Below are 25,005 nucleotides of genomic sequence, written 5' to 3' on the forward strand. Positions count from 1 at the left end.
CCCTTTAATTGTTGGTATGTCTGGCCTTCAATAGTGAAGAAGTTGTGGGTCAGGATGAAGCTGGCTAAGGTAATGAGGAGAGATGTTTTAGGTAGGGTGGCAGGTGATCGGCGTGAAAGGAAGTGCTCCATCGCAGTGAGGCCCTGGACGTGTGGGATATTTGTGTATAAGGAAGTGACATCAATGGTTACAAGGATGGTTTCCGGGGGTAACAGATTGGGTAAGGATTCCAGGCGTTCAAGAAAGTGGTTGGTGTCTTTGATGAAGGATGGGAGACTGCATGTAATGGGTTGAAGGTGTTGATCTATGTAGGCAGAGATACGTTCTGTGGGGGCTTGGTAACCAGCTACAATGGGGCAGCCGGGATGATTGGGTTTGTGAATTTTAGGAAGAAGGTAGAAGGTAGGGGTGCGGGGTGTCGGTGGGGTCAGGATGTTGATGGAATCAGGTGAAAGGTTTTGTACGGGGCCTAAGGTTCTGAGGATTCCTTGAAGCTCCGCCTGGACATCAGGAATGGGATTACCTTGACAAACTTTGTATGTGGTGTTGTCTGAAAGCTGACGCAGTCCCTCAGCCACATACTCCCGACGATCAAGTACCACGGTCGTGGAACCCTTGTCCGCCGGAAGGATGACGATGGATCAGTCAGCCTTCAGATCACAGATAGCCTGGGCTTCAGCAGTGGTGATGTTGGGAGTAGGATTAAGGTTTTTTAAGAAGGATTGAGAGGCAAGTCTGGAAGTCAGAAATTCCTGGAAGGTTTGGAGAGGGTGATTTTGAGGAAGAGGAGGTGGGTCCCGCTGTGACGGAGGATGGATCTGTTCCAGGCAGGGTTCAATCTGGATAGTGTCTTGGGGAGTTGGATCATTAGGAGTAGGATTAGGATAATTTTTCTTCGTGGTAAGTGATATTTCCAGCAGAGAGTATGAGTGTAGGACAGTAAATCTTTGACGAGGGCTGTTTGGTTGAATCTGGGAGTGGGGCTGAAGGTGAGGCCTTTGGATAGGACAGAGGTTTCGGATTGGGAGAGAGGTTTGGAGGAAAGGTTAACTACTGAATTAGGGTGTTATGGTTCCAGATTGTGTTGATTGGAATTTTGAGGTTTTGGAGGGAGTGGAGCTGGAAGTGCGAGATTGAGTAGATGGGAGAGACTGGGTTTGTGTGCAATGAGAGGAGGTTGAAGTTTGCTGGAAAGGTTGTGGAGGGTGAGTGAGTTGCCTTTCCGGAGGTGGGAAACCAGGAGATTGGATAGTTTTTTGAGGTGAAGGGTGGCATGCTGTTCTAATTTGCGGTTGGCCTGTAGGAGGATGCTCTGAACAGCCAGTGTGGATGTGGGAGAGGAAAGATTGAGGACTTTTACTAAGGATAGGAGTTGACGGGTGTGTTCATTTGGCATTCATTCCCGGGATTGGAATGACTCCTTACCCTCTCCCTTAAAACCCACATCCTTTTGTCTTTCCCTCTCCTTCCCTCTTTCCTGACGAAGCAACCGTTGGTTGCGAAAGCTAGAATTTTGTGTGTATGTTTGTGTTTGTTTGTGTGTCTATCGATGTGCCAGCGCTTTCATTTGGTAAGTCACATCATCTTTGTTTTTAGATATATTGTATACAAATCAGTTGGTTTTACTAAGAAATTCATCAATGGAGTAGAAGGAGTTGGCCACCAATAAATCCTTTAGGCTTCTCTTAAACTGAATTTCATTGGTTGTTAAGCTTTTTATGGCTGCTGGCAAGTTATTGAAAATGTGTGTTCCTGAATAATGCACACCTTTTTGTACAAGACTAAGTGACTTTAAATCCTTGTGAAGATTATTCTTATTTCTATTATTGATTCCATGAATTGAGCTGTTGGTTTGAAAAAGTGATATATTTTTAATGACAAATTTCATTAAGGAATAAATATATTGGGAAGCAGTAGTTAGTATCCCTAGTTCCCTAAACAGACTTCAGCAGGATGTTCTTGAGTTCACACCACATATAATTCTTACTGCACGGACAACTTTAGCTTGGCTTGATGAATTACCTCAAAAAATAATCCCATATGACATTATGGAATGAAAGTAAGCATAGTATGCCAGCTTTTTCACTTTTATATCCCATATGTCTGACAAAATTCGCATTGCAAACAGAGATTTGTTAAGAAACTTCAGCAGTTCTGTGGTGTGCTCCTCCCAGTTGAAGTTATTATCAAGCTGTAATCCCAAGAATTTTACACTGTCCACTTCTTCTATCTTCTTGTCATTGTATGTTATACATATACTCTTGGGACACCCCTTACAAGTTCTGAACTGCATGTAGTGTGTTTTTTCAAAGTTTAGTGACAAAGAATTGGCTAGGAATCAGTGATTAATGTCCACAAATATTTTATTGGCTGATCTTTCTAAGACTCCACTTGACTTCCTATTTATTGCAATGTGTATCATTGGCAAACAAAACAAACTTGGCATCTGGTAATGTTACTGATGAAAGGTCATTGATATACACAAGAAAAAGTAAGGGCCCCAAAATGGAACCTTGTGGGACCCCACATGTAATTAGTTCCCAGTTGGATGATGCCTGATAGCTTGATACATGTCTCTTTCCTAATAACACCCTTTGTTTCCTGCCAGAGATATAAGATCTGAACCATTTTGCAGCATTTCCTGTTACACTATAATATTCTAGTTTACTTAAAAGGATATTGTGATTTACACAGTCAAATGCCTTTGACAGATCACAAAATATACCAGTTGCCTGCAATTTTTTGTCTAATGAATTAAGCACATTTTCATTGTAAGTGTAGATAGCCTTCTCAATATCAGAACCTTTTAGAAATCCAAACTGTGACTTTGACAGTATGTTATTCGAGATAAGATGGTTATAAAGACGACTGTACATTACTTTTTCGAAAATTTTTGAGAATGCTGGCAACAGTGAAATTGGACGGAAATTTGATGCTATTTCTTTATCTCCCTTCTTAAACAGTGGCTTAACTTCAGCATATTTCAGCCATTCAGGAAATATTCCACTGATAAACGACTGGTTACACAGATAGCTTAATATGTTACTTAGCTCAGAATCACATTCTTTAATTAACTTTGTTGATTTTCATCATACCCACTAGATGTTTTTGATTTTAAAGATTTTATGATGGACATTATTTCTGTTGGGTTAGTGAGGGTCAAATTCATATTATGGAAGTTACTTGAAATGTCTGGTCTAAGGTAATCCATAGCAGTATCTACCAAACCTGAAAACCCCATCTTTTCAGTAACAGTTATAAAATGTTTGTTAAAAAGTTCTGCAACACTATACACATCTGTCACCAATGTATCATTTACTCTTAATGCTATTTGTTCCTCTTCATGCCTGGTTCTACCGGTCTCCTCCTTCACTATATCCCATATTGTCTTTATTTTGTTATCTGGTATGACTATCTTTTCCTTGTAATATATTTGCTTTGACATCCGTATTACAGTCTTTAATATGTTGCAGTATTTCTTATAATGTGCTGTAGCATCAACATTGGAAATGTTTCGGATTGACAGATACAGTTTTCTTTTTGTTTTACAAGATACCCCTATCCATGGCTTCTTTGTAGACTTTGCTCTAACCTTGGTAAGTTTTGGGGGAAAGCAGTGTTCGAATAAGGTAAGCACTTTATTAGCAAAAATGTTATATTTTTCATTCATGCCATGAGCACTGTAAACATCAGTCCAGTGAATGTCTCTAAGGAGTGTCCTAAAATAATCAATTTTTGGCTTACTGATTACCCTCTTGAGCTCAGATTTAACAGATTTTATATCCTGTTCAGTATTAACATTTAACAGAAGGAACTGCATGTCATGGTCTAAGAGGCCATTGACTATTGGTTTTGTAATATAATTTTGTTCATTGGACTTTTCTATAAAGATATTATCAATGGCTGTTTGTGAGCAAGTGGCTATCCTAGTGGGGAACTTTACAGTGGGAATTAAGTTGAATGCTAGTGTTACTAACTCAAATAAGTTCTTATTGGGAGAGTCTTTAAGGAAATCTACTTTGAAATCACCAGCAACCACTATTTCTTTGTTTTTGGTTGTTAAATGGGCCAGTCCAGCTTCAAGGTGGTTTACAAACAGATTAAAGTTACCTGCAGATGCTCAATATACACTTAATATTATGAAGGATTTTTTGTGAAAATCTAATTCTGTTGCACATGCTTCCATATGCTGTTCTAGGCAAAATTTATGAATGTCTATGTTCTTAAATTTATGACAGTTCCTGATGAATGTGGCAACTCCTCCTATCTCCATTTCTGAAGGCCGGGAACAACCTGATTTGGCACAGTATAGTCCCAATGATTACTAATTGTTCCTGCACTTGAAAAATCATTTAGGCAATCAGTGCCATTATGGTAACAATGATGTCACATTGGCCTTTCTGCAATGTTGACAAATTACATGGAAGACTGTTATAAGAATGGGATCTAGAAATTGATTGTGAGAAGTGCCACAGTATTTCAGAAAATTATGATGAAAAGTAGATTAACATAATTGGAATTCACATAATAATAATTCATATGTGTGTATTTAATAAAAAAAATAACACATTCTTAAAAAGCACACCTCATTTTAAGTATTCAGTTTTCCAGTTAAGTGAACCAATCAGAAATGTGCATTGTTATTGACAAGTGTCAGTCTCATCATCTTTGCTGGAAGTCACTTATGAGCTACATCATATCATTTGTTAGTGAACTGATGAAGTTACCATAATTAGCCCATGAGTGCTGCATTAATCACATCATTACTGCTTCTTTCACTAATTTTATAAGAATGCCTTTCTGTTTGTGTGCTGCTAAATGAAAGGTATTAGTAGTAGAAAGTAGTTGGTAAGCTGAATTGCTAATTATAAGAAGAAAAAGAACAAGAAGAAGAAGAAGTGGATTAAACATGTGGGAATTTGCATCCTTATCATTATAAATAATAACCAATTGATCCACTTGTTAAAACAATGAGCACATTTATTGCCACACTTCAGATATACGTCATTACACATCGAAAGTATCACATAGACAGAACATAATGGCCGCCTTGGCCCAACGAGTTTTGCACGCCGAAATTTTATGGCACGTCAATGTTGCCACAGAGAGAGCCCCTCCCCCCCCCTGCAGTGCGGAGCACAAGGCTCTGGCTGTTGTGGGGTGAGGGAGCAGGTGTCACGCCATCTTCGTCCGGAGGGGGAACTGGGTGGGGCGGAGCCAGGGTTCGAGCCCTTTTGGGTGGAAAAATGTAATCACGTTGCCACACCAGTGGGAGTATGTGGCGACCGGTTCCTGAGGTGACAGAGGGGGTGGGGGGAATAGACGGAATAGACAGAGACACGGGGTTCAACACGTACAGTGTCCCCGTGGCATCAATGAAAGATTGAATGAGGGAAGGCTCTAAGGAATTGGGGAACGGTGAGGAGTGGAGAACGGAAAGTTGGAAGGTGTCATTGTTGGCGGAGCAGGGGGGAGCGTGGATGACTAAGAGAGAATCATTTGTGGTAGTTATACAGATGTCAGATGGTGAAAAGTGTGAGAATTCTATGGAGATGGTAGTGGGTTGTTGAATGTCGGGTGAGAAGTGTGTGACTGGCATAGTAGGAGAGATTGGGGTGAAGGACGTGGATCCCGGACTCTGCCCAGTGAGGGTTCCCGGTGTTACGGAAGGGGGCATGGCTGGCGTGTCGTCTCTTGAGGAGGCGGCGGTGTGGAGGTCGTCGTCCACCGCGGTCGGTGGCATCGGGTCGCTGGAGGTGTTGTCGTCTGCAGTGACCCACGTAGTTGCGCGAATGCTCGGGTGGGCGAGACTGTGCAATGCATCAAACACTGAGCGACGCAAAGAGGAGGGGCCGAGGGGGTGTGACACGCCAGTGGAAGTGTCACACAGTAGCTCCGAGCGTGTGCTGGGAATCGTCTTGCGTGCCAGGTGCAGAGAGTGATTATTGTCAGATAAATGTCTCGCCAAGGAGTCATCATTTGTTTGCACTCGAGCAAGAGCGTCAAAGTCGATTGAGGAAGATATGCCCAATATCCAGGAGAAATAATCAGCGGCTATGTTGTCGGATCCTCGAACGTATTGTACATTAGTTGTGTATTGTGAAATGAGTTCGAAATAATGGAACCTCCTAGGAGGTGGGTCGGCTGGAGGGTTTGTGAGTGCTTGGGCGAGAGGTTTGTGGTCTGTAAAGATTGTGAAGGGGCATCCCTCGACGTCTTCACGGAAATATCTAATGGCTTCGTAGACAGCTAAGAGCTCTCTGTCGAAAGCGAACCATTTGCATTGAGAAGGAGAAAGTTTTTTAAAAAGGACTTAAGAGGTTGCACCACCTCTCCTCTGTGTTGTTGAAGTACTGCGCCGATAGATATTTCAATAGTGTCCATGATGAGCGAAAGTGTTGCATCTGGGTGTGGATAGGCAAACATGATGGCTTCTGCAAGTGCGGTTTTGAGTTTTTTGAAAGACGCATGCGTGACCTCTGTCCACGGCAGTTGTCGATAATTTCTATTTTCTCTTGTGTGGACCAGATACCATCGGCTGAAACTATGTGTCCCAGAAAAACAACAGAATCCTGTCTCTGTTTGCATTTGTCTTTGTTGACAATCACACTGTGGGATTGTAATGTGTCAAACAGCGCCTGGATGTGAAGTTCGTGTTCCTCCCGAGAGGAAGAAAAGATAAAAATGTCGTTCAGGTACATGTAGCAGAAAGGTAAGGGTTGTAACACTGTATCTAAGGACCTCTGCCAGGTTTGGGCAGCGTTTTTCAATCCGTAAGGCATGTAAACGTATTCGAAGAGGCCAAAGGGTGTGGTGATGGCCGTTTTAGGGATATCTTGTTCATACTTTGGTATTTGGTGATATGCTTTTCACAGTCTACCACACTGAAAATTTTAGCGCCTTCCAACTGAGAAGCGAAGTCCTCAATGTTCGGTATTAGATAATTATCCATGATTGTGCGGTCATTGACATCTATAGTCGTCACAGAGTCTGTAGGAACCATCCTTCTTCGGTGTGATATGAATCGGTTATGACCAGTCACTGGAGGATGGGCGTACAATGCCTGCTTTTAATAGGTTCGAGATGATTGCTTTTGCCGCTTCGAGTTTGTGTGGATTCAGGCGTCGTGGTCGGTGTCTGACTGGAAGGCCCTCGGTCATATTGAGTTTGTGACATGCGCCACCCGTTATTGATAACGTGCTACATGCGCGGGATGTGTCGTAAGTGTTCAAACACTCGTGCAATGAGTCAATGATTTGAGTGCACGCCGGTTTGTGCAAAGAGCGAATACCTCGAAGTGAGGCGAGTTTGAATTTCATGCTCTGTAATGTCTGTTCAGTACGTTTGATAAGGGAGGTGAGCTTGGCCTCTGTTTGCTTGAGTTCACTGATTTCTTGTTGTTGTAGTAGCACGTCGCAACTTTTACTAGTTAACTTGGCCGCAAGAAGAGCACATTCGGTCTGCAATAGTGAAATGTCAATGTTTGTTGACCGAATGGGTGATACAGATGCAGTGGCCATAAGGGCGATAGTCTTTTGCGAAGTTTGGTGGACTAATGTACTTCACGGAATGTCTAGCAAAAATTTGTGGTGTCACAGAAAGTCGATGCCTAAGACCGGACAAGTCACCTGTGCCACATGAAAAGTCCATGAAAACTTCAAGTCTTTTGACAGTTTGAGCATTAAAGGCACTGTACCTAACACTTTGATATGAGAGTTATTAGCTGTGCATAACAGTCTGGGCGAGGAAGTTAACACGGTAGGTGCGAGAGCTGGGGGTATTACACTAATATCAGCACCACTGTCAACGAGGAATTTAGTTCCTGAGACGAGGTCAAGAGTGAATAGACAACTGTCAGCGCTTACCTTGTTAGATGCTGTTGTTGCTGTAAGGTGTCTTTTTTCCTGTGTGCAAGACGCTGCGCCTATGGTACCTCGCGAGCTGCATTTCCCGTCGTGCAAGGGCTGCGACATTTCCTGGCTGTGTCATCGAAGTTGGCGTGGAACCGACACAGCAGCCAGGCTGCGTTAGGCAGGGGTGGTGAAGAGCTCCTGGTGTCAGCTGTGTCTGTTGTGGAGTGCTGCAGTGCGGTGTCAGTTGTCATGGCAGATGTCGCGGAAGCTGTATCTGGTGCCCCGCGACGACGGGCAGATGTCACCACTGTTGTAGCGTGAGCACTGAGGAAGCGTGCTCGCCTGAAACCTGGAGGGGGAAAGGGGGGGGGGGGGGTGGCATGCCATTGAGATCGTTACCTCCACTCTTCATGCTGTGCGCTCGCCTGTTAATAATACTGAAAGCTCGATCCGCGACCGAAAGCTTCGCGTCCGAGATGCTGTTGGTGGGCAGCAGGAGCTGTAGTTGTAATGCTTGCGGCATTTTGACGAGCCACATCGACCATAACACTGTATTGGATAGCAAATCCACAGGTGCGAGGGCGCGGAGTTGTCACCATAGTCCCAATGGGGTGACATTGTGCAGGTGTTCCTTGTGAATGATATGATGAATAATCTCGTCCGGAGCTCGAGGAAGTCTTTCACAAATGAGTCTTCTCGCATTTGTATATTTCAGTGAAGGCGATGGGCTGATCACAATGTCGCTAATCGGATCCAAATGGTCATGCAAATGTCCCACCAAACATGAAGCGTGATTCTTCTGAGTCAATGCCTGTGGCGGCGAAAATAGAGTCGACTAACATGAACCGTGTGTTGGGCTGCGTTTTTGCAAAATTTGGCAGTTTAGGTAACTTAGGTGGTTTGAAATCCACAACCACTGGATGTCTAAGAGCCACAGGTGCGTGAGCAGTCAACATGGCGTCTGCCAGGGGAGGGGGAGGGAGAGGGGTAGGCTCGGGGGCCTGTAAACTGTTACACCCCTCAGATCGGTCGTTATTGCTGTCTGATGTCTATCAAAAGTGGGCGAGGTACTAGGAGAGGTCACATTCACTATACACTGTTCAGTTCGATCAGAAAATTGAGAATGTGCTTAGCCAGGCGCAGAACCGATTCGCGGCATGGATGATGTAGCAGCTGTGTAGTGGCACTGCTCCAAAAGTTGGTGCAAAGTTCTGAGGGGGTTGTGCATTCCTGAGCGTGCGACATTAGCGCTGGAATGTCCGGATGTCTTTTCACACTTTGTCCTGTATGTTCGAAAGAACGATCTTTAGGCAAGATGGCGGGCGGTACGTATGCGTTGTCTGTGAGTGTTGTGGTACTGCTATCCACTCGCAGGTCGGAGGGCCTCGAAATGTTCAATGCATAGAGTCCATAGAAATCGTACAGCAGTACATATCGTTGCATAGGCCACATGACGATACAGGCGGTTCACTCATAAATACATGATTGTTATTGTTATTGAACTCAGGTAGAACACGAGAAGAGCGTCACAAACTGTCGTCGGGGTCACCAATGTGGGAGTTTGGGTCCTTATCATTATAAATAATAACCTGTTGATCCACTTGCTAAACAATGAGTACATTTATTGCCACACTTCAGATATACGTCATTACACATCGAAAGTATTACATAGACAGAACATAATGGCCGCCTTGGCCCAAAGAGTTTTTGCGCGCCAGAGATGTTATGGCATGTCAGTGTTGCCACAAGCACTTTGTACTGAACTGAGATACAAGCTTTGGGCTACATTTTAGATTAGTTGAAATGTACTTTCATTCCAATGTCTAATTCATTCCTCTGGGATGTGGAAAATGTCAGAAAACAAGAGTACATAATAAATACTAACAAAATAAGAAACAGATATGGTAATGTACCTTGCACAGTTCCCAAATGAAATTACTCTTGTAGATGTGGGGGATGGAAATGTGTACCATTCTGAATATAAAAAAGTTAATTATGGGGTGCCCCAGGGCTCGGTATTGGGACCTTTGTTATTCTTGCTTTTTTATTAATGACCTACCTCAACAGTTTTCAACAGCTGATACCATACTGTTTGCTGATGATACCAGCTTCACTATAAAAGGGAAGAATGATTATGAGATGCAGCAAAAAAATCGACAAAACAGCAGAACTGGCAGAAAAATGGTTTAAAGATAACTGTGTAGTTGTCAATGACAAGGAACAAAAATAGCACCAATGTGAAATTCACGTTATTGAATAGCCAAATTCAGCAAAAGAATCACATAAATTTGTTAGGATTATGGGTGGATGAGCATCTAATGTGGGAAAAACATGTAGAAATGCTCAACAAAAAATTAAGCAAGTACTGTTACATATTAAGAGTGCTTAAAGATTGTTGCAGTACCAAAACAGTGTTAAGTGCTTATTATGCATACATTATGCAACAGCTTCTACAGCATTAATGAATACCTGGAATTTTGCTCAAATCTGTAGATCTAATTCATAACTCTCCAAACAAAAATTCATAACTAACAACCATATCTAGATAAAACCAAAATTCTTTCATCCATGTGTGTATGTAATTATGCACCTAGCTTTTGTGCAATATGTTACTATGCCTAGTTAACTAATGTACTGGTATCTAATAGTTTTAGTAAAATCAACCAATTGGTTTTGCAAGCTTTTCTTCTATCTGTATGTACGTAAGCAGAATAATGTTTTTGTTATTACGATGTGTTGATACCAATGATAAGATTTTGTACATGATATAAATATGTAATATTTTATACTGTTCTGCACTTTGACAAGTCCAATATCATGAATGTGATAATACAGGCACTAAATAAATAAATAAAAATAAATAAATAAACGTTATTAATAAAAGTGTTGTCTTTCTCATTAATGCTGTGAGCACTGTACACATATCTCCAGTTCATGTCTTTGAGGTATTTCCTAAAACAATCAAGTTTTGGCTTACTAACAACCCTCTTGAACACAGACTTAGTAAATTTTATATCCTGATCAGTATTAACATTTAGTAAAAGGAACTGCATGTCATGGTCTGAGAGGCTTATTATTGGTTTTATAATATAATTTTGTTCATTAGACATTTCTATAAAGCTATTATCAGTGGCCATCTTTGAGCCTTTAGCTGTTCTAGTTAGAAAGTTAACAGAATTGATTAAGCTGAATGAGAATGCTATACTCTGTAATAAGTTCTTCCTGGAAAAATTTTCACAAAAATTTACATAAAAATCACCAGAAACCACTAATTCTTTATTTTTTATTTTTTAATAGGCCAATACAGCTCTTCAAAGTGATTTATGAACAGATTAAAATTACCTGCTGATACTGAGTACCCACTTATTATTATGAATGATTTATTATGGAATTCTAGTTCTGTTGCACATGCTTCCATTTGCTGCTCTAGGTAAAATTTATGAATGCCTATGTTATTAAATTTATGGTAAAAATTCTTGATAAATGTGAAAACTCCTCCATCCTCCATTGTGGCCCTACAAAAGTGAGAAGCTAACCTACATCCTGCAACACTTTACACATCTATACCAGTGATTATATAAATCTCCTATCATTTGAATAATTTATTCAATGGAAAATCCTGGATGGAATGTAACATTATTATGAAAAGGAAAGTTGCCACTCACCATACAGCGGAGATGCTGACAGTCTTTTTGTTGTGCCTATCTGTGATTCAGAATCTCCACTACATGGTGAGTGGCAGCTTTCCTTTTCATAATATTGTTACAAATAATTTATTCATTCATTTTAAATGATAATCAGTTTACAAGACATCAATATCATCCACATAGTGCACAAACTATGCTTTCATTAAGTACAAAACAGAAACTACACCGTCTTTCTATGCATGAGCATAACCTATACACCATTTGCTGTACAGACTGTATTAAGTAATGAAAAATACAGGGGATAGGCAAAATAATGTGAACACCTGTACTTACTTGGGAATGGTTTATTAATAAGGGGCTGGACCCCATTTGCCCATAATACATCTGCGATTCTTCTTGGAATACCGGCATATAATGGTTGTATAGTCTCCGGTGGAATGTTATGCCACTGTTCGATCAGAAGCTCTTCTAACTCTTGTAGTAATGAGGGAGGTGGAAATCTGCTCCAGAGGTGGCATTGCAATGCTGCCCACAAGGGTTAATAATGCTCAAGTCCGGGAGCTGTGCTGGCCAGGGAAGACACTGCAGTTCAGTTGCATGCTCCTGGCTGTGTGTATGGGTGCATTATTCTCCTGAAATATGGCATTATTGTTGGGGAACAACATTTGAATCATGGGGTATATCTGATCACTTAAATTGTTCATGTAATCATTGGCCGTAACACAGCCTTTGAGAGTAATGATGGGATCAGTAGAATACCATGATATGGTTGCCCACGCCATCACACTTCCACCTCCATGCTTAACTATTGGAATCAAACAAAACAGGATTGTAGGTTTCTCTTGGTGTTCTCCCTATGTAAGCCCAGCTCAATGTTGGAAATAATGAAAATGTTGACTCATCAGACCGTATGACCTGTTTCCACTGATCAGCCGTGCAGGCTTTATGCTCCTGACGCCATGTTTTACATTTATTTGCATTGGTTGTCATCACTAATGGTTTTGGTACAGCAGCTCATCCATGAATCTTTACGGAGTGCTTGGCAGACATTGTTGACAGATACGGGGGTCTTGAAGATGGCAATTGAGTTCTGCTGCCACTCTAGTCACCGTAGTTTTGTGTTGTTTTGACACAGCTTGTGTTAGCGTATGCCGATCTCTGTCATTTAGTTTTGATTTTTGCCCATTGTTGTGTTTACACGATGATGTCTTTCCATGTTTTGTGTAGGCTGTCATGACTCTCGAAGCAGTTGCTCTTGAAATATTCAATAAATTTGCTGTCTTGGTTACTGATGCCACCAAAATCTGCTCTCTTTGGAACTCCGTTACATCTTTCATTGCACATCAACCTTGGCCTCTGAATGCAAATATGAAGTGTGCACTACTCATTAACAATCTGCACTGATGACTTTTCCGTAATGAACATTCACAGTCCAGTGTGACATGTGCCTTACCCGCGTTGTTGACCATCAAATGCAACCATCCCATTACTACCACTGTTCACATTATTTTGCTTATACCCTGGATGTATAGCATCCAGTGTTGTGATGGCTCCATTGATGTTTGCACTTAATTATGCTGTATATGGAAGTTCATAAATCAACTCATTTGGTGAAACATCCTGGCAGATTAAAACTGTGCCGGGCTAAGACTCAAACTCATGACCTTTGCCTTTCGCAGGCAAGTGCTCTACCATCTGAGCTACCCAAGCACAACTCATGCCTCGTCCTCACAACTTTACTTTCGCCAGTACCTCGTCTCCAACGTTCCAAACTTTACAGCAGGGGGAGGTTTCCAGAATGAAATTTTCATTCTGCAGTGGAGTGTGTGCTTATATGAAACTTCCTGGCAGATTGAAACTGTGTGATGGTCCGAGACTTGAATGCAGGACCTTTGCCTTTCACGGGTAAGTGCACTACCATCTGAGCTACCTAAGCACGACTCATGCCCCGTCCTCACAGCTTTACTTCTGCCAGTACCTCATGTGGCTAAGCCATGTCTCCGCAATATCCTTTCTTCCAGAAGTGCTAGTCTTGCAAGGTTCGCAGGAGAGCTTCTGTGAAGTTTGGAAGGTAGGTACTGGTGGAAGCAAAGCTGTGAGGATGGGGTGTGAGTCATGCTTGGGTAGCTCAGATGGTAGAAAACTTGCCCCACAAAGGAAAAGGTCCCGAGTTCGAGTCTTGGTCTGGCACACAGTTTTAATCTGCCAGGAAGTTTCGTATCAGTGCACACTCCGCTGCAGAGTGAAAATTTCATTCTGGACACATCCCCCAGGCTGTGTCTAAGCCACGTCTCCACAATATGTATCACTTAATACAAAACAGCTTTTGCTATGAAATTACCTTTTTCTCATTCACTCTTCTTCTGCTGCTCTGTTGCTGTTGTTGTGGTTGTCATATTGATCCATCGTCTACACGGGCGCAGCAAGTTGTAAGTTTTTGGCAAGGCATCTTGTTTACCTGCGGTCAGCTGCATCCACCTGCGTGCTGATTGGCTGCTCCTTTGCTCAGTGGCTGCTTCCATAGAACCTGCTCGCTGATTGGCTGGTGTCATACTGTGGCCATGAAACCCGTGTGTTGATTGGCTGTTACACCACTATACTGTAAACAGCTGTCAAGTTCATGGCTCAAAATTTGCAAGTACTTGTTTATTGTGGCTATGTACAATATTCCTCATCCGGGGCACCATGTGTAGAGGATTGCCTACTTTGTTTCTTCGTTTGTTGTCCTTGGTGTTGACGTACTGGCTGAAAAAATAGGGGGTGGACGTGCAGTACTATATACTGCAAATGATGTATCTGACAGATGCACAGTATATATATATATATATATATATATATATATATATATGATGTGACTTACCAAATGAAAGTGCTGGCAGGTCGACAGACACACAAACGAACACAAACATACACACAAAATTCAAGCTTTCGCAACAAACTGTTGCCTCATCAGGAAAGAGGGAAGGAGAGGGAAGACAAAAGGATGTGGGTTTTAAGGGAGAGGGTAAGGAGTCATTCCAGTCCCGGGAGCGGAAAGACTTACCTTAGGGGGAAAAAAGGACGGGTATACACTCGCACACACACACACACACACATATCCATCCTTATTTTTCCTTCGTGGAATGTTTCCTTCTATTATAACCATATATATATATATATATATATAAAAACAAAGATGATGTGACTTACCAAATGAAAGTGCTGGCAGGTCGACAGTCACACAAACGAACACAAACATACACACAAAATTCAAGATTTCGCAACAAACTGTTGCCTCATCAGGAAAGAGGGAAGGAGAGGGAAAGACGAAAGGATGTGGGTTTTAAGGGAGAGGGTAAGGAGTCATTCCAGTCCCGGGAGCGGAAAGACTTACCTTATGGGGAAAAAAGGACGGGTATACACTCGCACACACACACATATCCATCCACACATATACAGACACCAGCAGACCAACTTAATGGGGTGGTTGTGGGGGTGTTGTGAGGGTGACATGGTATTAGAAGGTGGAAAGTTTAACATGAGGTTGAAATGAAAAAGAAAGATAGAAATATATGGGGAGAGATGAAGGTGAACTAGAAAGCAATTGGAGATCTGGTCTGAAAAAAGGCGAAAAAGTGTTGGTTAAGTTGATCCTGTGGTGAACTTGGGTTGGTAGACAGCGATGTGCAAAAAGGTTAGGAGGTTGTGTTGCCGCTAAATCACGTTAAAGGACGGAGAAATTCGGGAAAATTTCGATAAAATTTCGAAAAAACGTATTAAAGGAGTGGTGTTGTGGTGAAAGATTACGAAAATGGGGCTAACAATTGTAGAAATAATGACGTTAAAACCTGTGGGGAGCGGCTAAAATGATCAGTGATGTGCGAAAAACGGAAGTGGAAATAAAGTTAAAGTTATTAGAACTAGCCGAAATGGTTGTTAAATACGTGAAAGCAGCTGTTATTGAACTAGAAACGGTGGATTTTATAGCAGCGGTAGTGTTGAAAGCGGAAACTAAAATTTTTGGTTATGGTCGGGAAGTGGGTTACGTATTGTTGAGCGTATATAGGCGGGATAAAATTGTAGAGTAGATTACGGTAAAAGGGGAAGGTGAATACAAAGTGAAACTACTGGTAAAAACAGAAAGAGAAAATAAAGAGAAAAAAAAAAAAAAAATAAGACGACAGGAAAGATTTCGAAATGCAAAGGCGACAATAACAAACGTAATTGTTGGGTTCAAATTAATGATAAACTATATATATATATATATATATATATATATATATATATATATATATATATATATATATATATATATATATATATATACATTTGTGCAGACAAATGTCTGCTTGTGTCTGTGTATATGCGGATGGATATGTGTGTGTGTGTGCGAGTGTATACCTGTCCTTTTTTCCCCCTAAGGTAAGTCTTTCCGCTCCCGGGACTGGAATGACTCCTTACCCTCTCCCTTAAATCCCAAATCCTTTCGTCTTTCCCTCTCCTTCCTTCTTTCCTGATGAGGCAACCGTTGGTTGCGAAAGCTTGAATTTTGTGTGTATGTTTGTGTGTCTATCGAAGGGCAGAACATTGGTGGAGCTGCGATTTGTACTCAGGTGATTCATGTGAAAGGTTTCAGGCATGATTATGGCTGGACTATGGGAGGAATTAATGGACTCTGAACTTGGAATGGTAGTTGGAAAAATAAAATATATATACATACATACATACATACATACATACATATATATATATATATATATTTAAAAAGAAAGATGATGAGACTTACCAAACAAAAGCGCTGGCAGGTCGATAGACACACAAACAAACACAAACATACACACAAAATTCTAGCTTTCGCAACCAACGGTTGCCTCGTCAGGAAAGAGGGAAGGAGAAGGAAAGACAAAAGGATATGGGTTTTAAGGGAGAGGGTAAGGAGTCATTCCAATCCCGGGAGCAGAAAGACTTACCTTAGGGGGAAAAAAGGACAGGTATACACTTGCACACACACACATATCCATCCACATATACACAGACTGGTGTCTGTGTATGTGTGTGTGCAAGTGTATACCTGTCCTTTTTTCCCCCTAAGGTAAGTCTTTCCGCTCCCGGGATTGGAATGACTCCTTACCCTCTCCCTTAAATCCCAAATATATATATATATATATATATGTGTGTGTGTGTGTGTGTGTATATATATATATATATATATTTTTTTTTTTTTTTTTCCAACTACCATTCCAAGTTCAGAGTCCATTAATTCCTCCCATAGTCCGGCCATAATCATGCCTGAAACCTTTCACATGAATCACCTGAGTACAAATCGCAGCTCCACCAATGTTCTGCCCTTTCGTACTTAAGTATGCAATACTATCACTAGCTGTATATGTATGTGCTCATCGCTATCCCATGACTTCCGTCACCTTAGTATATATAATTTAATATGTTTCAGGTGACTCATTCTATGACCAAACAGTCGCCCTCCTGGAAGGTATGCAGACAGCAGTTGCCAAAACATCTGTCCCACTGACTGGAGCTGACAATGTATGCCAGCTGGGAGAATGTCTGCTGGGCAACTTGGTGGCTGATGCAGTGATGTCAGCAGTTTCAACAGCGGAAGAGATCCCGGTAATATTTTCTGTTTTTCCGACATGGACACTGTTCACAAATGTTTCTTTAACAGGTATGCAACTTACAGATTATTATAAATTCCATGTGTGCTTGTACACTACTGGCCATTAAAATTGCTACACCATGAAGATGATGTGCTACAGATGCAAAATTTAACCTACAGGAAGATGTTATGATATGCAAATGATTAGCTTTTCAGAGCATTCACACAAGGTTGGCGCCGGTGGCGATGCCTACAACATGCTGACATGGAGAAAGTTTTCAACCAATTTCTCATACACAAACAGCAGTTGACCAGCGTTGCCTGGTGAAATGTTGTTGAGATGCCTCGTGTAAGGAGGAGGAATGCATACCATCACGTTTCCGACTTTGATAAAGGTCGGATTGTAGCCTATCACCATTGCGGTTTATCGTATCGTGACATTGCTGCTTGCATTGGTCGAGATCCAATGACTGTTAGCAGAATATGGAATCGGTGGGTACCGGTGGGTAATACGGAACGCTGTGCTGGATCCCAACGGCCTCATATCACTAGCAGTCGAGATGACAGGCATCTTATCCACATGGCTGTAATGGAATGGGCAGCCACGTCTCGATCCCTGAGTCACCAGATGGGGATGTTTGAAAGACAACAACCATCTGCACGAATAGTTAGACGATGGTTGCAGCAGCACGGACTATCAGCTCGGAGACCGTGACTGCAGCAGTTACCCTTGATGCTGCATCACAGACAGGAGCGCCTGTGATGGTGTACTCAACGATGAACCTGGGTGCACGAATGGCAAAACGTCATTTTTTCGGATGAATCCAGGTTCTGTTTACAGCATCATGGTGGCCACATCATTGTTTGGCGACATCGCGGTGAACACACGTTGGAAGCGTGCATTCGTCATCCTCATACTGGCGTATCACCCGGCGTGATGGTATGGGGTGTCATTGGTTACACGTCTCGTTCACCTCTTGTTCACATTGACGGCACTTTGAACAGTGGACATTACATTTCAGATGTGTTACGACCCGTGGCTCTACCCTTCATTCGATCCCTGCGAAACTCTACATTTCAGCAAGATAATGCATGACCGCATGTTGCAGGTCCTGTATGGGCCTTTCTGGATTCAGAAAAATGTTCAACTGCTGCACTGGCCAGCACATTCTCCAGATCTCTCACCAATTGAAAACGTCTGGTCAATAGTGGCCATGCAACTGGCTCGTCACAATACGCCAGTCACTACTCTTGATGAACTGTGGAATCATGTTGAAGCTGCAAGGACAGCTGTACCTGTACATGCCATCCAAGCTCTGTTTGACTCAATGCCCAGGCATATCAAGGCCGTTGTTACTGCCAGAGGTGGTTGTTCTGGGTACTGATTTCTCAGGATCCATGCACCCAAATTGCGTGAAAATGTAATCACATGTCAGTTCTAGTATAATATATTTGTCCACTGAATACCCGTTTATCATCTGCATTTCTTCTTGGTGTAGCAATTTTAATGGCCAGTAGTGTATATTACGTGTAAAAACATTTTATTCTCTCATATCACTAATAGGTCTAACAGTTTAGTCCTATGAATTACATAGATTAGAATTGTTCTTAAAATACATCCTTCAATTCTGGCATTCTCCTGGCCTCTGTTTCCACTACAATACATACTTATGGAAAAGTGGCCTCGCATAGACAGTCAGCAATAGTGAAGCATGAACGGAATGATGTTTACTTGTAGGTGGTATCAAAGAGTGAGGAAGGTACCATTGAAGTTGCCACACCTTGGGGCTGTGGACAAAGAAAAAAACAAAAGTTGTAAGTGATTTTGATCAGTTTGTCATTAGACCATTTTCTTGTTAGCGAAAATCATCCTTTGTACCATGATGATGTTCCATCAGATGCTGCACAGCTATAGCATGAGATTCATCTCTCTGTGCCTGACAAGAGAGGTAGACTGGCTGATGCAGCTTTTCTGAAGACTTTAATTACGATTTTTCTCTAGTAGATGATCATCTGCTGACACCATTATCAGAAACAGTTGCAAGCTATGTCTTTTTAGTGTGATTTGGCGTATATTATAAACAAATACAAGTACACAGTCACATATTTATAATAAATTGTCTGGAAGTCATGTTTTACATATCTTCTTAATCATGTAAGCTCTGCAACTTTTCCATTACAGACAATAACAGATTTCAGAGAGTTGCAGACTTCTTGCAATTTGGATGCTTCCAGGCAATGTAAGACCAAATTTTTCTAATATTTCTTTTTGTTTACAATTCATTATATATTTTGCTTACTGAATTCACATGATTCTGCTGTCAGTTCTTGTGTCTTCAAAAATGCCAACAATATGAGTCACACTTTCAAATTCACATCATAAAAAAGTTATAAACATTCAAAACTATCTCACTTGCCTGTTTCTGATGCGTTTCTTGTTTACTACTGCCACCTAACATATTTATTTACAGATCATACTAGCACACTTACAGACAAACATTGACAGCTTGATAAATTACACTGTATCATCTCAAATCAGGGCAACAGTGCAGACTGCAAAAAAGCAGTTACTGTCATTTGCTGTTATGTCACAGCTACGTGCACAGAAAGAGAATAAATCTTACGATTTTCTAGTGATTACATAGATGGGATGTGCAGAAAAGCTGAAAATTGGGCCACCTACCAGCAAGGTGTGAGCTGTAGCCTCTGCCCCACTCTCATCTGTCCCCAAGCTTCCCACTTAACTCCATTAATCCCTACATTTACAGTACAGTCTCTCTCTTTCTTTGTTCTACCTCCCACACCTCTTCCAAACCACTCCTTCACCTCATTGTTCTTCTCAACGAATCCCCTCCACAAGACACAACACACCCCAGTCAAGTTGCAGCACTGCTGAGGGACAGTGAAGGGACAATGTGTGAGTGAGGCTTGGCTATAGTAGAAAATTGAGAAAATGCAGATAAGGAGTAGGAATATAAGAAATGAAAAAATATGTTCCTGGAAGCAAAAATATCTGTGGCACACATTGCCTGGAAACTATTAGAGAAGACAGAAAAAATTGTGCTGCCAGTACTTTTTTGTCGATACAGCTACACAGGTAGGTATCAGCAACTATTAACTCTTTCATTTTAAATATATCTTTTTATTCCTGTTCAATAAAATTTGCATCACTCTTTAGATAGAATTCCAGAGGAGCTATTCTCTCCTGTTGTGTCTCTCATTATATTTCCTTCCAGCTATATTTACAATTTGTGCTTTAAGTTTTGGCAAACGGGTCTTCTACATGTATGTACATACTCCACAAACCACCATACAGTGCATGGTGGAGGGCATCTTGCACTACTGCTACTCATTCCCTTTCCTGTACTACTCACAGATGGAGCATGAGCCCTAATTTATTTTATCTTGTCTTTGTGGTGAGTTGATGGCAGTAGGATCATTCTGCAGTCTGTCACAAATGCTAGCTCTCTAAACTTTTTCAATAGTGTTTTGTGTAAAGAACATCTTCTTCCATTCAGGAATACCCATTGGAGTTGACTGAGCATTTCCATAATACTAGTGTGTTGATCAAATCTGCCAGTAACAAAACTGCTAGCACGAATCTGGATTTCTTCAACGTTTTCCTTTAATATGGCATGGTAGGGCACCCAAAAACTCAAGTGGTTCCCAGGAGCGGGTCGCACAAATGTTCTGTACACAGTCTCCTTTATCAAATTGTCCCTGTTATAATGTCAAGTTTAACACATATATTTCAGAATGACACAACACATATAAGTCACAAAGTAAGTTGACAAGCAAGACATGTGTACACATTGGCATTCGAATGAGCACTGAGTCCCAGTCTAGCGGCCGCTGCTCGGCTGGCCACTTAGGTGGCGCAGCTGCTGCATGGCTGGCAGACAGCGCCGCATGTAGAGGACGCGCGTAATTGCGCAGCGGCACTTTGAATGATCAGCGAGTCACAACACTTTTCCCCCCTTTGAAATTGTTGCACTGGTCTTGATGGAGGTGTCCTGGAGATGGCTAACGTCCATAGGCGTTGTTTGACTCACCGTAAAGTCTCGAGGAGGAGGCTTCCCGTACGGACGGAAGTGTCCCTGATGATAACGGGTCGAGATGACAGGAGACGTAGGGGTCGAATCTGCTGGGGCCCCATGCACCAGCCGGCCGCGGTGGCCAAGCGGTTATAGGCGCTCCAGTCTGGAACCGCTCGACTGCTACGGTCACAGGTTCGAATCCTGCCTTGGGCATGGATGTGTGTGATGTCCTTAGGTTAGTTAGGTTTAAGCAGTTCTAAGTTCTAGGGGACTGATGACCACAGATGTTAAGTCCCATAGTGCTCAGAGCCATTTGAACCCATGCACCAATCTGCCCGTTGCGGTAAGTCCAGTTGATATGACAGGAGACATGGGCGATGTGTCGGCGTCCGTTGGAGGAGGAGGCGAGTAGATTTGCTCTGACAGAGGATGGTCATCCGGTTCCTGCATGGGCACGTCTCCTAGTGGCATCCATTCTGGTGCTGGCATCGCGATGACGGGGAGAGGGCTGCATTGTGAGTATTGAGAGATGCCAAGATCCCGAGCGTCAGGTAGAGCCAAAGGTGGTGTACCAGCATACGGAACAGGTGTTGCTGGCACACGAGGCCGAAGCTGGTCCGAATGACGCACTGCAACACCTGTGTCCGTCTGGATTTCATGCAGGCGTCTGCCACAGTGTCTTAAGATGTGGCCTGGGCTCCATTTTGGCCACCTGCCATATCCCTGTACCCAGACGAGGTCATCGGCGGTGAACCAGCCAAGTGAGGGCACCCGCAGAAGATGAAGTAGCATGCGGGGCTCTCAGCCATGTAAGAGCTCAGCCGGGCTGTGGTCGCCCATGGGGGTGAAACGGTAAGATGTCAGAAACTGGAGAAGCGCATCATCAGCAGCAGAAGAAGTCAGAAGTTTTCGCATCTGAGCCTTAAATGTGCGGACCAGTCGTTCAGCCTCACCGTTGGATTGTGGATGGAACGGCGGGGCCATGACATGCATAACGCCATGACGAGCACAAAAATCCGCAAATTCAGAAGAGGCAAATTTCGGACCATTATCAGTAACAAGAGTAGAGGGGAGGCCTTCCAAAGAAAAAATGCGGGCGAGAGCACTGGTGGTTGCCGCAGTGGTAGGCGACGTGCAACGGACAATGAAAGGAAAGTTAGAGTAGGCGTCAATTACGAGGAGCCAATAAGTACCTAAAAAGGGTCCCACAAAGTCAGCATGAATGCACTCCCAGGGCTCTCAGGCGAAGGCCACGGTGACAAAGATGACTTCGGGGCAGCGGCCTGTGATGCACAAGGGCCACAGGCAGTGACCATGTGTGCTATTTCAGAGTCATTGCCAGGCCAGTACACGTGATGGCGTGCCAGAGATTTTGTGCGAGACACACCCCAGTGATCTGGCCAACCCTTCTGAATACAGCGTAAAACACGGGAGAGAGTAGGGTCGGAACCCGTAGCAGCCGCCAGCCGGTCCCCAGTGATGGGGAACCTGTCCACAACCTGCTGCTCGGCAACATCCAGGTGGAAACACAAAAGTTCATCCCTATCGAATGCCTGATCAGGACCCATGGGAAGGCGAGACAGAGCATCAGCATTTGCATGTTGAGCCATTGGCCGGAAATGAATCTCATAATTGAAATGAGACAAGTAAAGAGCTCAACGCTGGAGGCGGTGTGCAGCCTTGTCGGGAAGTGACGTTGATGGATGAAACAAGGAAACAAGTGGTTTGTGATCTGTAACAAGATGAAATTTTGAGCCATAGAGAAAAACACCAAACTTATGAAGAGCATAAATAATGGCCAAAGCTTCTTTCTCAATTTGAGAATACTTTTGTTGGGCATCCGTGAGCGTTTTGGAGGCATAAGCAATGGGTTGTTCCGAACCATCAGAAAAACGGTGCGCAAGGACTGCACCGACCCCGTATTGAGAGGCGTCTGTGGCAAGAACAAGATGTTGGCCAGGTTGATAAGTAGCCAGGCACGGGGCCTGTTTCAGCATAGTCTTCAGTTTCTGGAAAGCCGCTTCGCATGATGCGGACCAGTGAAAAGGCACGTTTTTATGCAACAGGCGATGCAACGGCTGAGCTACTGAAGCCGCAGACATAAAAACTTGTGATAGTATGCTATTTTCCCCAAGAAGGCCTGCAGTTCATTAGCAGATGTAGGGCGAGGAGGGCATCGATCGCAGTGACTGTTTGCTGAAGCGGACGAATACCATCCCTAGAGAGTTGAAACGCCAAGTACATGATAGATGCCTGAAAAAATTGTGATTTCTGAAGATTACACTTAAGACCGGCAGTCTGTAAGATATGAAAAAGTGTGCAGAGATTTTGAAGATGTTCTTCAGTGGTGGAGCCAGGGACAACAATGTCGTCCATGTAATTGATACACCCAGGGACAGGGAGCAATAATTGTTCCAAGAATCGCTGAAAGAGAGCAGTGGCATTAGCAACCCCAAATGGCAAGCGTTGGTATTGATAGAGGCTGAAAGGCGTGTTAAGGACCAGAAACTGCCAGGAAGCAGCATCGAGAGGAAGTTGATGAAAAGCTTCTGACAGGTCAATTTTAGAAAAATACTGGCCTCCAGCAAGTTTAGTGAACAGTTCTTCAGGACGGGGCATAGGGTAAGTGTTGATGAGGTATTGAGCATTTACAGTGGCTTTGAAATCGCCACAGAGATGAATATCACCATTTGGCTTAGCGATGACAACGACAGGAGAGGACCACTCACTGGAAGTGACAGGAAGCAAGACCCCTGAAGTAGTGAGACGATCCAACTCCCGTTTTACCCGATCACGAAGGGCCACAGGAATGGGCTGAGCCCGAAGAAACTTAGGCCGAGCAGTGGGTTTGAGCATAATATGAGCTTCAAAGTCGTTTGCACAGCCTAACCCAGGAGAAAAAAGGGACGAAAATGTCGTCAACAAGGAATCCAGTTGAGCATAAGGAATAGCATCAGAGACAATATTGACAGAGTCATCTATGGAGAACCCAAAAACGCGAAAGGCATCGAAACCAAAAAGATTTTTTGCGTTGCTCTGGTTGACCACAAATATGGGAACAGTGTGAACGATGGATTTGTAAGATACCTCAGCATTAAACTGTCCCAAGAGAGAAATCTTCTGTTTATTGTACACCCGTAATTGCCGAGTGACAGGTGACAGGAGTGGAGAACCCAACTGAAGATACGTCTGAGAATTAATTATAGTGGCAGCAGAACCAGTATCCACTTGCACTTGTAACATCTCGACCAAGGATTTTGTGGTGTCACCGCCAGACACCACACTTGCTAGGTGGTAGCTTTAAATTGGCCGCGGTCCATTAGTACATGTCGGACCCGCGTGTCGCCACTGTCAGTAATTGCAGACCTAGCGCCACCACATGGCAGGTCTAGAAAGACGTACTAGCACTCGCCCCAGTTGTACGACGACTTTGCTAGCGACTACACTGACGAAGCCTTTCTCTCATTTGCCGAGAGACAGTTAGAATAGCCTTCAGCTAAGTCTATGGCTACGACCTAGCAAGGCGCCATTAGCCTTACAGTGCTTGTATTTACAGACTCTCAATTGTATCGTCAAGAGCGATGTACCACAATGATGGAATAAAGTTAAGTATTCGAGGAGCTGCATACTTTTCTCTATAGCATTCACAAAGTATCCTGTTCCAGAACTCACGCCAGCTGGTGTGTACACGTGCTTTCGGTTACCCATCACTGTGGACTGGCTGTCTTGTCAGTCCACTACAGATTTGGACAGTGAGGAATAACTTCCCTGAAAGGGAAGAAGTGCAATTGACAGACAACACAGAATCAGAAACAGCATCATGTTCATGAACATCATGTATGTGGTCGGATTTGCAAACGGAAGACACATGACCT

The 25,005-nt window shown here is 42.9% G+C and overlaps 1 protein-coding gene across 1 annotated transcript in view; it reads left to right on the forward strand.

The window, feature by feature from the left end:
* LOC126146144 (snake venom 5'-nucleotidase-like) overlaps nucleotides 1-25,005 on the forward strand; it is a 115,468-nt gene that overhangs the window by 59,341 nt on the left and 31,122 nt on the right. The window contains exon 7 of the mRNA XM_049915606.1: nucleotides 16,932-17,162. Within this exon, the coding sequence (XP_049771563.1) occupies nucleotides 16,932-17,162 (231 nt within the window). The remainder of the gene's footprint in view (nucleotides 1-16,931; nucleotides 17,163-25,005) is intronic.

The sequence above is a fragment of the Schistocerca cancellata genome, chromosome 1, assembly GCF_023864275.1.
Source record: "Schistocerca cancellata isolate TAMUIC-IGC-003103 chromosome 1, iqSchCanc2.1, whole genome shotgun sequence".
Taxonomy (NCBI): Eukaryota; Metazoa; Arthropoda; class Insecta; order Orthoptera; family Acrididae; genus Schistocerca; species Schistocerca cancellata.